At 49.9% G+C, this 14,936-nt stretch overlaps 2 protein-coding genes and 1 pseudogene across 2 annotated transcripts in view; 1 reads left to right on the top strand and 2 right to left on the bottom strand.

Annotated features, from left to right (window-relative positions):
* Positions 1 to 1,954, bottom strand: part of LOC141176167 (uncharacterized) — a 44,362-nt gene extending 42,408 nt beyond the window's left edge. Inside the window, exons 1-2 of the mRNA XM_073660163.1 lie at positions 1,935 to 1,954; positions 1,805 to 1,827 (exon numbers count right to left, since the gene is read on the bottom strand). Coding sequence (XP_073516264.1) covers positions 1,805 to 1,827; positions 1,935 to 1,954 — 43 coding nt within the window. The remainder of the gene's footprint in view (positions 1 to 1,804; positions 1,828 to 1,934) is intronic.
* LOC141176154 (uncharacterized) overlaps positions 1 to 14,936 on the bottom strand; it is a 241,428-nt gene that overhangs the window by 83,555 nt on the left and 142,937 nt on the right. The gene's annotated exons all lie outside the window — the stretch shown is intronic.
* The window catches only part of LOC141176158 (uncharacterized), a 98,021-nt pseudogene continuing 95,247 nt past the window's right edge, over positions 12,163 to 14,936 (top strand).

The raw sequence follows: 14,936 nt of genomic DNA, 5'->3' as shown, positions 1-14,936 counted from the left end.
CATCCCTATACAGCCTCCGCAGCTGTCACCCATCACATGCCTCGCCCAACTATCCCTGGCATAAGGCTATAGCTGGGGGTGGAAGGAGATGAGCACTAGTCAACCCCCGCTAGCACTCTAAAGACAAAAGGGGAAGACAACACAGGGGAATTACAACTTTGCTTTAGAAGAAACTCCAAACAGGGCACACGGCCTCAAGAGGACGTGATGCTGCTTCAGCCAAGTTCCAAGTAGAAATGAGTATACCCAGCGACGCCAACATAGACACACCAGGTATATATACACCCAGACTAAATGGAGGTAGAATCTGGGTCCTAAACAAAGCCTCCCATCTAGGCAGCTGTCTGCATTGCCAAAGGTGGAGATCTCCTGCAAACCCCTGCAGGGCGACTGTCTGTCACCTCTGACACACCTGTGACACCCAACCATGGCGTATTTCACCCAAATGCCCCCTCCACACTCCTCTTAGACTGCCTCTTGGTCGTGCATACATAATCTAGGAGGTAGGTGCATGTGGCCACATATACAAGTCCTGAGGTTTTACAGTTGGAATAATCCCTCTGGAAAAAGGTTTCACCTGTAGAAGAACTCAAGAAAGATTTACATGGTCTCATCCAATTACATGTACAACTTTCTACACATCTAAATAAACCACAGATTCTTCTATCTAGCCATGTCCACTTGGGTGCAGTTTTTTTTAGAAACTATGCACTAAACGGTCTCTAATTGACCAACCCTTTCTGAAAGTTATTGTGGGAGTAGATCACACAGCACCCTCAGGTCCAGGTCGGCCACAAGTACATCCTAGTGTTTTCTGAGGATATTAAAGATATGGTCACTCTGATTGTCACAAGTTCCTATTACTTGTGTTATCCCATATTTTTCTTGGTGTCTTGGTTAGGTATGTAGGAGTGTCTCTCTCTCCTGTTTTTCTGCAAACAATCGTGCGGAATCCAAAATGTACTGTGGGTACCTTTTTTCCTTGAATCTGGTGTTTATGTCTATTGCCTGTATATTAATATCTGTGACATTAGAGCAGTTTCTTCTCAACTGTAAACATTGGCCCTTGGATATTGTTTTTTTTTTTTTGGTAGGATGCGGTGGTGGCTATCCCACTTTAATAGTTTATGGTAGATGAGTGTCCCTAGGGTCCAAACCAGGGCTGTGGAGTCGGAGTCGGTGCCCATTTTGCTGGAGTCGGAGTTGGAGTCAGTATAAAATGGACCCACTCAGACGCCTAAAATATATAATAAATTGGGTACAATAGTTCAATGCAGTTTGTGAGGAATATTTTTTCATAAGAATTTGGGAAAGTTATGAAATGTCCTATAAATGTCTTTCCTATTCCTGATCTAAGGGTCTAGACTTTTAGCTGAGAAAAATGTGTCCTATTGTAAATTTATCACTTAAACATGAGCCATGTATGAGGGAGTCGGAGTCGTGAAGTCGGAGACGGTGTCATGGATATTTAGGAGTAGGAGTCAAAGGTTTGGCTTACCGACTCCACAGCCCCGGCTCCCATCCCGTACTTTCTTGATTGGTACATCAAGGAAAGGCAACTAGTAATAATTAAACTCTGATATAAATCTAAGGTCCATTCTATGGATATTGAGTTCCCTGACAAATTCAAGACATTGCTCACTCATCCTTGACCAGATGATAAAAATGTTGTCTATATATCTATATCATGCCCCAATATATGGATGCCACCACTTATAATCATCCCTGAGCATTTTGGTTTCCTCCCACCAGCCCAGGAATAGATTAGAAAATGAGGGGGTACAGGGGCTCCCCATCGCAGTACCTCTGAGCTGTTGGAAGTACTTCCTGTCAAAAAGAAAGAAGTTATGAGTAAGAGTGAATTTTAGAAGATCCTCCATGAAGTCATTATGTCTGCTACACTCTATTGATCTCGATTTCTATAAACATCTTACTCCTCTGATATAATCTTCATGTGATATATTACTGTACAAAGCCTCGATATCTAGTAAGGCCTGCTCCCCTACATGCCTGTATACATGCTCGAGAGTATACATGGAGGGGAGCAGGCAGAGGGAAAACCAACTCCAGAGGGATTAATCCAACTGTAAAACCTCAGGACTTATTCCAACTGCAGGACCTCAGGCGGTACTGTGGGAACATTATACTGTGTGGGGCATCATCCATACAGCATAAGGGGCATAATGGGGGGGCATTACATTGTGTGGGGCATCATACATACTGCATAAGGGGCATTACACTGTGTGGGGGTATCATACATCCTGCATAAGGGGCATAATGGAGGCATTACACTGTGTGGGGGCATCATACATCCTGCATAAGGGGCATAATGGAGGCATTACACTGTGTGGGGGCATCATACATCCTGCATAAGGGGCATAATGGAGGCATTACACTGTGTGGAGGGCATCATACATCCTGCATAAGGGGCATAATGGGGGCATTACACTGTATGGGGCACCATACATCTTGCATAAGGAGCATGGCACTGTGTGGGGCATCATACATACTGCATAAGGGGCATAATGGGGGCATTACACTGTGTGGGGTATCATACATACTGCATAAGGGGCATAATGGGTCATTACACTGTGTGTGGCATCATACATACTGCATACGGGGCATAATGGAGGCATTACACTGTGTGGGGCATCATACATACTGCATAAGGGGCATAATGGGGGCATTACACATACTGCATAAGGGGCATAGTGGGGTCATTACACTGTGTGGGGCATCATACATACTGCATAAGGGGCATAACGGGGGGCACTACACTGTGTGGGGCATCATACATCCTGCATAAGGGGCATAATGGGGACATTACACTGTGTGGGGCATCATACATACTGTATAAGGGGCATTACACTGTGAGCGGCATCATACATACTGCATAAAGGGCATAACGGGGGCATTACACTGTGTGGGGCATCATACATACTGCATGAGGGGCATAACGGCGGCATTACACTGTGTGCGGGCATCATACATACTGCATAAGGGACATAATGGGGGCATTATACTGTGTGGGGGGCATCATACATCCTGCATAAGGGACATAATGGGGGCATTACACTGTGGGGGGCATCATACATCCTGCATAAGGGACAAAATGGGGGCATTATACTGTGTGGGGGGCATCATACATCCTGCATAAGGGGCATAATGGGGACATTACACTGTGGGGCCATCATACATCCTGCATAAGGGGCATAATGGGGGCATTACACTGTGGGGCCAGTAAAGGGGTCCTGTACTATGAGAACAATACGTTTCCTCCCTTCCTGTCTCCATAGTTGGGTCGTATGTATCTATTACAGGAAACAGAACAAAAACCTTATGATTCTTATAAAGGGGCAACACAAGACCCCAAAAGAGTCTCCGTGCTGAAGGGGTTAATGCCCCCTGCGCCCAGTAATGGGGGGTCTCCACATACCTCCACCTGCAGAGCCGCCACCACATATATGGCTGCTCTGTGCGCACAGGACTTGTGATGAGGTCACAGGAGGGGAGGAGTCAGGGGTCACATGATCAGGGGCCTCAGTGGATGCAGGACTCTGCTGTGCTGGTTGTCATGGTGCTGGATGAGCTGAAGTTTATGTGTGGGGTCAGGAGGGGTTTACAGTGTGGATGTAGCAGAGCCGCGTGTGTACGAGGCGTACGGAGCAGAGCCGCGTGTGTACGAGGTGTACGGAGCAGAGCCGCGTGTGTGCGAGGTGTACGGAGCAGAGCCGCGTGTGTGCGAGGTGTACGGAGCAGAGCCGCGTGTGTGCGAGGTGTACGGAGCAGAGCCGCGTGTGTACGAGGTGTACGGAGCAGAGCCGCGTGTGTACGAGGTGTACGGAGCAGAGCCGCGTGTGTACGAGGTGTACGGAGCGAAACTGCGTGTGTACAGAGCGGAGCCGCGCACGTAAGAGGTGTACGGAGCGGAGCCACGCATGTACGAGGTGTACGGAGCGGAACCACGCATGTACGAGGTGTACGGAGCGGAGCCACGCACGTCCGAGGTGTACAGAGCAGAGCCACGCACGTACAAGGTGTATGGAGTGGAGCAGCGTGTGTACGAGGTGTACAGAGCGGAGCCGCGTGTGTACGAGGTGTACGGAGCGGAGCCGCGTGTGTACGAGGTGTACGGAGCGGAGCCGCGTGTGTACGAGGTGTACGGAGCGGAGCCGCGTGTGTGCGAGGTGTACTGAGCAGAGCCGTGTGTGTACAAGGTGTGCATATCTGTGCGCTGTAAGGTTGCTGCCGGACAGGTCGTGGACGGGAGGTATGTGTCCCTGAAGTACCAACCTTCGGTGATGTAGGACCCGGAGAAGCAGGCTCCAGCACACATAGTGCTGAGATGGAGTTAATGGACCCAGATTAAAGGGTCGGGTTTTACGAGCAGCTGAAAGAGCTGGGGGTGGGGGGGATCAGCTGCTCACTTACCTCCAGTACAGGTCTTGGAAGGCCTGATTTAAGACAGTTGCGCCTGTCTCAGTGTGCTGTGTGTTGTGCAAGGTGAGCAGACCTTACATGTGCTGCTCAGAGTCTGCTGGAGGCAGAGAAAGGCATCTGCATTTAAGCGGCTGAAGCCGTGCGGCATATGGACGGGTTATTTTGAGTTTTGTTCTGTTATACCTTTTGTGCCAGAAAAAGGCTGTTATGTTTTGTTTTCCTGGTTGGTTTATGGACATTTAATAAACCACCAGTTTGCTTTGGAACCTGAGGACTGCATTCCTGTGTGAACCTGCGCCTACCCGAGAGCTAATCTGTCACAAATTGGTGGAGAATGCGGGCACAAATCCCAAGGGGCAGTGTGACTGCTACAGGAAAATGTCCTGGGTGAAGGCCACCAGCCAGCAAGATTCGTCCGACAGCATGGAGGAGCTGATAAAGCAACTGGTGCAAGCGAATATGCATCAGCAGCAAGCTCAGCAGGAGACCAACAAATTGATAGTACAACAGTTCCAGCTTCAACAGCAATAGATGCAGCAGCGACAGCAGTAGGAATAGATGACGCTCCTGGCGGAGGCCCTCCATATCAGTGAAGCCGCACCACCTCCAGGCCAAAGCAACGAGACCCAGGTGAGGAAAACTGTAAGAGGGGTGTTGCAAAAGTTGACTCCGGGGGATGACGTTGAGACGTTCCTGGCCGTGTTTGAGAGGGTGGCGGACCGTGAGAGACTACCACCGGAGCAGTAGGCGGAGGATCTTGCACCATATCTGATCGGGGAACCACAGAAGGCGTATTTTGAGCTGGCACTGCAGGACTCTAAGGAGTATAGCAAGTTTAAAGCTGAGATCCTGGCGCGGCTGGGCATAACCCTGGCAGTCAGAGTACAACGAGTCCACCTCTGGGACTTCCACATGGACAAACCTCGTTGGTCACAAATGCTTAATCTTTTACACCTGGGGACAGAAGTGGCTGCAGCCAGAGACTTGTTCCCCAGCCAGATGGTCGAGAGAGTGGTCATGGATCGGTTTATCCACTCTCTGCCAAAGCCGATTTAGTCCTGTGTTGCCCAGGGAGATGCCCAAAATGCAGACTTCCTGGTGGGCCTAGTAGAGAGGTACCGGGCGGTAGAGGTTTCCTTGGGTGGTCAAGCAGTGGTTAGGTCACCTTTCTGGGGCTCTCAAAAGAAGGGGACTAAATCTTAACTGGGCGTTCATCCAAAGTCCAAGAGGCAGATGAATCGCAGCTGGGGAATCAGTCCCAATCCATCCATGTTGGAGTTGTCATGCCCCTGGCCAGCATTGCTCCTACTTTGCCTACCCTGCTTGTAGCGCGGTTCATCAACACGGCGAGAGCCCTCACGCGTGCTCAGTGAACTCAAACTCAGGAAGTTTGGTAACCCTGATAAGCGCCAAACTCCCTCATTGGCTGGTTCCTGGGAAGGTGGTGGGTGTCCGGTGTATCCATGGGGACGCTAAAAATTGTCCTGTTGCCCGGGTGGATGTAAACGCAGACTGTGGCACCACAGCTCAGGAAGTGGGGTTGTTAAAGACTTGTTGCACCTGATAATAATCAGACGGGACTGTGCATTATTCTAGGACGTGGGGGAAAGTGGTGACACCTGGTTGCTCAAATGACAGCCAGAACACCCCTGAAGAAACCTCGCCGCAGGCCGTAACCGAAGAGTTTCCCATGTGTGTTTGTGGGTGATGAGGATGGGGCAGCATCCCCTGACGCCAACATCCCTGACCTGGAGGTGTCCGAGGGAAACTTTGGAACTGCCCAACTCAGGGATTTAACTCTTAAAGGGACATTTGATAATGTGTCTATACTTAACGTTGTTGCTCAAGAGCCGGGGGTGACACCAGATACCCATACTTTGCCGTCAATGGGGACTTGCTATACTGAGTCACCAAGGTGAGAAGGGAGCTCGTCGAGCAGTTGCTGGTGCCGGGAATATACAGTCGTAAGGTATTAGACATGGCCCATGCACATGTGTTAGGTGGTTGCCTGGGGGTAGAAAAAACACAGGAACGAATCCTCCAGAGGTTCTATTGACCCGGTTATCATCGAGAAATTGTAAATTATTGTAGGTCATGTCCCACCTGCCAGCTGACCTCCCTGGTGACACGCCTCCGGTGCCGTCACCTATCATTGAGGTGCCCTTTGATCGCATAGCCATGGATCTGGTGGGGCCCCTGGTAAAGTCCGCCAGATGGCATCAGTATATCCTGGTGGTACTCGACTATGCAACATGGTATCCGAAGGCTGTGCCGCTACATAACTCCTCCTCCAAGTGTATAGCTCGGGAGTTGGTCCATTTTTTTTCTAGAACGGGGTTACCTAAGGAGATCCTAACTGACCAATGGACCCCATTTATGTCAAAGGTGATGAGAGAGTAGTGCAAAACTCTGCAAATCACACAACTACGGACCTCAGTCTACCATCCACAGACTGATGGCTTGGTGGAAAGGTTCAACAAAACCTTGAAGGCCATGTTAAAGAAGGTCATAGAGAAGGACGGCCGAGACTGAGACAGCCTACTTCCGTACCTTCTCTTCTCCATCAGAGAGGTACCACAGTCCTGTACTGGATTCTCCCCTTTTGAACTGTTAGATGGCTGACACCCCCCAAGGACTCCTGGATGTGGCAAAGGAGACCTGGGAGGCGGAGTCTATACCCTACAGGAGTGTAATCAAACACGTGGCCCAAATGCAAGAGAGAATTGCCAGGGTGATGCCCATCGTGAAAGAGCACCTCCTCCAAGTACAAGAGGCGCAATCTAAGGCATACAATAGATCAGCACGAGTGAGACACTTCAACCCTAGGGATCGGGTACTGGTACTTACAGTGGAGAGCAAATTCCTGGCGAAGTGGCAGGGCCCCTACGAAATAGTTGAAAAGGTTGGTGAGGTCAACTATAAACTCCACCAGCCAGAGAGAAGGAAGCCCTACTAGGTGTACAACGTCAAATTGATTAAGCCATAGCGAGATAGGGAACCCGTGGAAGCTTCGTGTTTAGTGGCTGAGCCTCACGCTGATGTGAAAGAGGTCAAGGTGGCAGAGTCACTGTCAAGTGCCCAAAAGCAACAGTGCAAAGAGTTGCTACAGCGAAATAAAGACCTGTTTTCGGAGTTGCCAGAACTCACTCGGGTCATAGAGCATGAAGTACTCACAGAGCCTCATGTTCGTGTCAACCTAAAACCATACCGGAGCCCAGAGGCCTGCAGAGAGGTGATCTCGAAAGAGGTGAAGCGGATCCTGAACCTGGGAGTCATTGAGGAGTCCAAGAGTGGCTGGTCCAGTCCTATAGTCTTAGTGCCGAACGCAGATGGAGAATCACGGTTTTGCAACAACTATAGGAAGCTGAACAAGGTCTTGAAGTTTGACGCCTACACAATGCCTAGGTTAGATGAGCTTATTGAAAGGCTAGGACCCGCTCGGTACATCACCACCCTGGACCTCACCAAAGGATATTGGCAAATTCCCCTGTCCAAAGAGGCCAAGGAGAAGATGGCCTTCTCGATGCCAGACGGATGTTATCAATATGTCAGGATGGCGTTTGGGTTGCAGGGAGCTCCGGCCACCTTCCAGAGAGCCATGGACTGGATCTTAGCACCGTGCAAAAAGTATGCAGCGGCCTACCTAGATGACATCATCATATTCAGCCAGGACTGGGAAACTATTCTTGGAAAAGTTCAAGCCATACTTGACGCCCTAAGGAAGGCGGGCTTTACCATCAACCTGAAGAAATGTGCCACGGAGATTGAGGAAGCAAAGTATCAGGGCTACGCGGTTGGTAGAGGGGAAATAAAACCACAAATAAATAAGGTCGAGGCAATCCTGAACTGGCCACAGCCCCTCTCGAAGATGCAGGTCAGGGCATTTCTAGGCATCGTGGGCTACTATCGAAGATTTGTCCCTAAATTTGCCCTGATAGCAGACGGATCTGCTGAAAGGGACGAAGTCAGCTATGGCCAAGTGGTCCACGGAAGCTGAAGTGGCTTTCCAGGAATTGAAACTGGCCCTCTGTAAACAGCCAGTCTTGGTGGCGCCCAACTTCTCCAAAGAGTTTGTGGTCCAGATGGATGCATCGGATGTTGGGCTGGGAGCAGTCTTGTCCCAGGACATTAACAGAGAGGAACACCCTCTAATGTACCTCAGTCGGAAACTGTCCACATGCGAGAAGAACTACTCTATAGTGGAAAAAGAATGTTTAGCCATCAAGTGGGCGTTGGACACTCTGACATATTGCCTGTTAGGTAGAAGGTTCAGGTTAGTGTCGGGCCATGCTCCACTGAAGTGAATGCGAGAAAAGAAGGGGAACAATGCCCGAGTAACTAGATGGTTCCTAGCCCTACAAGATTTTAGTTTCCAGATAGAGCATAGGCCTGGGAAACAACATGGGAATGCTGATGCCCTGTCAAGGGTCTATTGTATGGTGGCAGAAGTTGCCGAGGCCCCCGCTTTGGGCAGAAGGGGGGTATGTAAGGTTGCTACCGGACAGGTCGTGGACGGGAGGTATGTGTCCCTGAAGTACCAAGCTTCGGTGATGTAGGACCCGAGGAAGCAGGCTCCAGCACACATAGTGCTGAGAGGGAGTTAATGGGCCCGGCTTAAAGGGCCGGGTTTTACGAGCAGCTGAAAAAGCTGGGGGAGGGGAACAGCTGCTCACTTACCTCCAGTTCAGGTCTTATAAGGCCTGATTTAAGACAGCTGCGCCTGTCTTAGTGTACTGTGTGTTGTGCAAGGTGAGCAGACCTTGCATGTGCTGCTCAGAGTCTTCTGGAGGCTGAGAAAATCACTACATTTAAGCGGCTGAAGTTGTGCTGCATATGGACGGGTTATTTTGAGTTTTGTTCTGTTATACCTTTTTGTGCCAGAAAAAGGCTGTTATGTTTTGTTTTCCTGGTTGGTTTATGGACATTTAATAAACCACCAGTTTGTTTTTGAACCTGCAGGCTGCATTCCTGTGTGAACCTGCGCCTACCCAATAGCTGATCCGTCACAGCATGTACAAGGGGTACGAAGCGGAGCCGAGCGTGTACAAGGCGTACGTAGTAGAGCTTTACGTGTACGAGGTGTACGTAGCCGAGCCTTGCGTGTACGAGGTGTACAGAGCGGAGCCGTGCGTGTATGAAGTAGAGCTGTGTGTTGTGGTGTTTACAAGGCGTTCTTTATACTCCATTTAAAGTCTGGCAGTTGTGTGTTGTTCCAAACTATTCACACTTGGTCGCTGACCAATACCATACTACAAGGCCAGTACCTAAAACCGTGGTCGTCATACATCAGATATTACTGCGGTACTAATCCAGAAATTTTTAGGGAACGTGTCAAATATTCCCTCACCTACTGTACTCGCCCATCCCTTGTAGATTGTGAGCCCTCGTCGGCAGGGTTCTCACTCCTCCTGTACCAGTCGGTGACTAATTTTTGTTCAAATTATTGTACTCGTTGTTTGCTATGTATACCCTGTTACACATGTAAAGCGCCAAGGAATTAGTGGCGCTATAATAATAATTATACTCTGTTTAACCCCTTAAGGACCGAGCCACTTTGTAGGTTAGTGACCAGGCCATTTTTTTTCAATTCTGACCATTGTCACTTTATGAGGTAATAACTCTGGAACGCTTCAACGGATCCCCCTGATTCTGAGACAGTTTTTTTTTTTTTTGTGACATGTTGTACTTCACAACATTGGTAAAATTTCTTTGACATGACTTGCGTTTATTTGTGAAAAAAACATGGAAATTTGGCGAAAATTTTGAAAATGTCACAATTTTCATACTTTGAATTCCTATGCCTTTAAATCAGAGAGATATTTCACAAAAAATAGTTAATAAATAACATTTCCACATGTCTACTTTACATCAGCACAATTTTGGAACCAAATTTTTTTTATTATTAGGGAGCTATAAGGGTTAAAAGTTGACCAGTGATTTTTCATTTTTCCAACAAAATTTACAAAACCATTTTTTTAGGGACCACATCACATTTGAAGCGACTTTGAGAGGTCTATATGACAGAAAATACCCAAAAGTAACACCATTCTAAAACTGCACCCCTCAAGGTGTTCAAAACCACATTCATGAAGTTTATTAGCCCTTCAGGGGCTTCACAGAAACTAATGGAATGTGAATGGAAAAAAATGAACATTTTATTTTTTCTTACAAAAATTTTACTTTTGTCCAAAATTTAGCATTTTCACAAATCTAACATGAGAAAATGGACCATACAATTTGTTGTGCAATTACTCCTGAATACGCTGGTATCCCATATGTGGTGGAAGACTAGTGTTTGGGGTCACAGCAGGGCGCGGAAGGAAAGGATCACCATTCGACTTTTGCAACAAAAAATTGTCTGGAGTCGGTAGTGGACGCCATGTTGTGTTTCAAGAGCCCCTGATGTGGGGGTTTCCATTGTTTAGACACAAGTGACCCCATTTTGGAAACTAGACACCTCAAGGAATTTATCAAGATATGTGGTGAGCACCTTGAACCCACAAGTGCTTCACAGAAGTTTATGACGTTGAGTAGAGAAAATAAAAAATCTTATTTTTACCACAAAACTTCTGTTTTATGCCCAAATTTAGCATTTTCAGAATAGGAAAAAGAGAAAATGCACCATACCATTTGTTGTGCAATTTCTCCTGAATACGCAGATACCCCATATGTGCTCCGTACACCTCGTACACGCGCGGCTCCGCTCCGTACGCCTCGTACACGCGCGGCTCCGCTCCGTACGCCTCGTACACGCGCGGCTCCGCTCCGTACGCCTCGTACACGCGCGGCTCCGCTCCGTACGCCTCGTACACGCGCGGCTCCGTACGCCTCGTACACGCGCGGCTCCGCACGCCTCGTACACGCACGGCTCCGCTCCGCACGCCTCGTACACGCACGGCTCCGCTCCGTACGCCTCGTACACGCACGGCTCCGCTCCGTACACCTCGTGCACACACACGGCTCCGCTCCGCACACCTCGCACACACACGGCTCTGCTCCGTACGCCTCGTACACACACACGGCTCTGCTCCGTACGCCTCGTACACACGCGGCTCTGCTCCGTACGCCTCGTACACACGCGGCTCTGCTCCGTACGCCTCGTACACACGCGGCTCTGCTCCGTACGCCTCGTACACACGCGGCTCTGCTCCGTACGCCTCGTACACACGCGGCTCTGCTCCGTACGCCTCGTACACGCGGCTCTGCTCCGCACACACACGACTCTGCTCCGTACACCTCGTACACACACGGCTCTGCTCCGTACGCCTCGTACACACGCGGCTCTGCTCCGTACACCTCGTACACACACGGCTCCGCTCCGTACGCCTCGTACACACACGGCTCTGCTCCGTACGCCTCGTACACACGCGGCTCTGCTCCGTACGCCTCGTACACACGCGGCTCTGCTCCGTACGCCTCGTACACACGCGGCTCTGCTCCGTACACCTCGTACACACGCGGCTCCGCTCCGTACACCTCGTAAACACGCGGCTCCGCTCCGTACACCTCGTACACACCGGCTCCGCTCCGTACACCTCGTACACACGGCTCCGCTCCGTACACCTCGTACACACGCAGCTCTGCTACATCCACACTGTAAACCCCTCCTGACCCCACACATAAACTTCAGCTCATCCAGCACCATGACAACCAGCACAGCAGAGTCCTGCATCCACTGAGGCCCCTGATCATGTGACCCCTGACTCCTCCCCTCCTGTGACCTCATCACAGCTCCTGTGTGCACAGAGCAGCCATATATGTGGTGGCGGCTCTGCAGGTGGAGGTATGTGGAGATCCCCCATTACTGGGTGCAGGGGGCATTAACCCCTTCAGCACGGAGACTCTTTTGGGGTCTTGTGTTGCCCCTTTATAAGAATCATAAGGTTTTTGTTCTGTTTCCTGTAATCAGGGGTGGATTAAGAGTAGCAAGGGCCCCGGGCAGTTTAGAAGGCGCGGCCCCCCCCTCAACACACACCTGATTTATCACGTGACATGTCACATGATCCCCTGTGATAGATCATGTGATAGTTCACGTGAAATTAATTTGCCACAATATTAATTATAATATTTTTTTTTTAGGCTGTGTGCCCACTATGCGTTTCTTAAGCGTTTCCGCAGCGGCAATTGCGCTGCGGAAATGCTTAAAAAGCGCTTGGTAAAAGGCCTGCCATGTTCCCCAATGATAATCCCCATGTGCTGTGCACATGCTGCGGAAATTTCCGCTGCAGATTATCATTGCGGAAAAATCCGCAGCATGACCAATTATTTTGCGGAAGCGCGGCGTTTTCGCCGCCATTGACTTGATGCGGAATCCAAGCGTTTCAATGTGCGGATGGTACCCGGGTGTGGAGGACAGGAGACTCTCCTCCGGACCCGGGTACCATAGAACCTGTAAAAAAAAGAATAAAATAAAAAATAAATATTATACTTACCTTCTGATGGCCCCCGGTGTCTTTATCCGATGCGTCCTGGCTCCCCGGCAGCTCGCGATGGTCTGAAAAGGACCTGCCGTGACGTCATTTGGTCATGTGACGGGTCATGCGACCGCTGACGTCGGCAGGCCATCAGAAGGTAGTAAGTATATATTTTTTATTTTTTTACCATTCTTTTACGGTCACACTATATAAATCCATGCTGGTTGCCAGTTGCATGGATTTATATAGTGTGACCAAGTTGTCAAGCACTTTCCAAGTTATGCTAAAATCGCTTGTCAACCCGCATGCAGAAATGCTTGTGAAGAACGCTTCACATCCGCATGTCCCTGGCAGAAAAAACGAATGTACAATCCGCATCTAAAATCCGCATGCGTTTTTTCTGCCAGGGAGATGCAGAAACGCTAAAAAAAAAATCCGGAACATTTCTGTATTGTGGGCACATAGCCTTACATTAATTGTGTGACTCAATATTGAGAACACATAGCCATCTATACACAGCGGGAGGCCGCACGGTGCCATCTATACACAGCGGGAGGCCGCACGGCGCCCCCCCCAGAGACAGCAGGAGACCGCACGGCGCCATCTATACTCAGCAGGAGGCCGCACGTAGCCATCTATACACAGCAGGAGGCCGCACGTAGCCATCTATACACAGCAGGAGGCCGCACATAGCCATCTATACACAGCAGGAGGCCGCACGTAGCCATCTATACACAGCAGGAGGCCGCACGTAGCCATCTATACACAGCAGGAGGCCACACGTAGCCATCTATACACAGCAGGAGGCGCACGGCGCCATCTATACACAGCAGGAGGCCGCACGGCGCCATCTATACACAGCAGGGGGCCGCACGGCGCCATTTATACACAGCAGGGGGCCGCACGGCGCCATTTATACACAGCAGGAGGCGCACGGCGCCATCTATACACAGCAGGAGGCCGCACGGCGCCATCTATACACAGCAGGAGGCCGCACGGTGCCATCTATACACAGCAGGGGGCCGCACGGCGCCATCTATACACAGCAGGGGGCCGCACGGCGCCATCTATACACAGCAGTGGGCTGCACGGCGCCATCTATACACAGCGGGAGGCCGCACGGTGCCATCTACACACAGTGGGAGGCCGCACGGCACCCCCCCCAGAAACAGCAGGAGGCCGCACGGCGCCATCTATACTCAGCAGGAGGCCGCACGCAGTCGCACACACACACAAACATATACAGATATACATACACGCATAAACACATTTGAAACACAAAAATACATATAAACAAACATCACACAATGATATCTGCCTGCACATACACACACACACATATATACACATACACACACACATACATACATACATACATATACACACACACATACATATATACATACATATACACATACATACATACATACACATACACACACATACACATACATATACACATACATACACACACACACATACATATACACACATACATAGATATACATATATATATATATATATACATACATACACACACACACACATACACATATATATATATATATATATATATATATATATACATACACACACACACACACACGGCCGGGGCGCACTGCATGACGCACAGGGCCGTGTCTCCTAGCAGTGACGCGGCCAGGCCAGCACAGGGAAGTTAACTGCTGCAGTGCTGGCCCGGCCGATGAAGAAATAGCGGCCGTGCGCCGCTGCTGGGGGAGTGGTCCGGGCCCCCCCTCCCGCCACTGATGCCGGTATGTGCCGCGGCGGCGGCCCGCACATATAATGAGGGCAATCCGGACATAGACACCCCGCCCGGAGCCACGGGCCCTCTGGAGGCTCGGCGCCCCGGGCAGTCGCCCGGATTGCCCTCATTATAATCCGCCTATGCCTATAATAGATACATACGACCCAACTATGGAGACAGGAAGGGAGGAAACGTATTGTTCTCATAGTACAGGACCCCTTTACTGGCCCCACAGTGTAATGCCCCCATTATGCCCCTTATACAGTATGTATGATGCCCCCACACAGTGTAATGCCCCCATTATGCCCCTTATG

The sequence above is a fragment of the Phyllobates terribilis genome, unplaced genomic scaffold, assembly GCF_046119375.1.
Source record: "Phyllobates terribilis strain yellow unplaced genomic scaffold, ASM4611937v1 Scaffold_17__1_contigs__length_24005725, whole genome shotgun sequence".
Taxonomy (NCBI): domain Eukaryota; kingdom Metazoa; phylum Chordata; class Amphibia; order Anura; family Dendrobatidae; genus Phyllobates; species Phyllobates terribilis.
The sequence above is the reverse complement of the archived record's forward strand: the minus strand, read 5'-3'. Positions and strand labels throughout refer to the sequence as shown.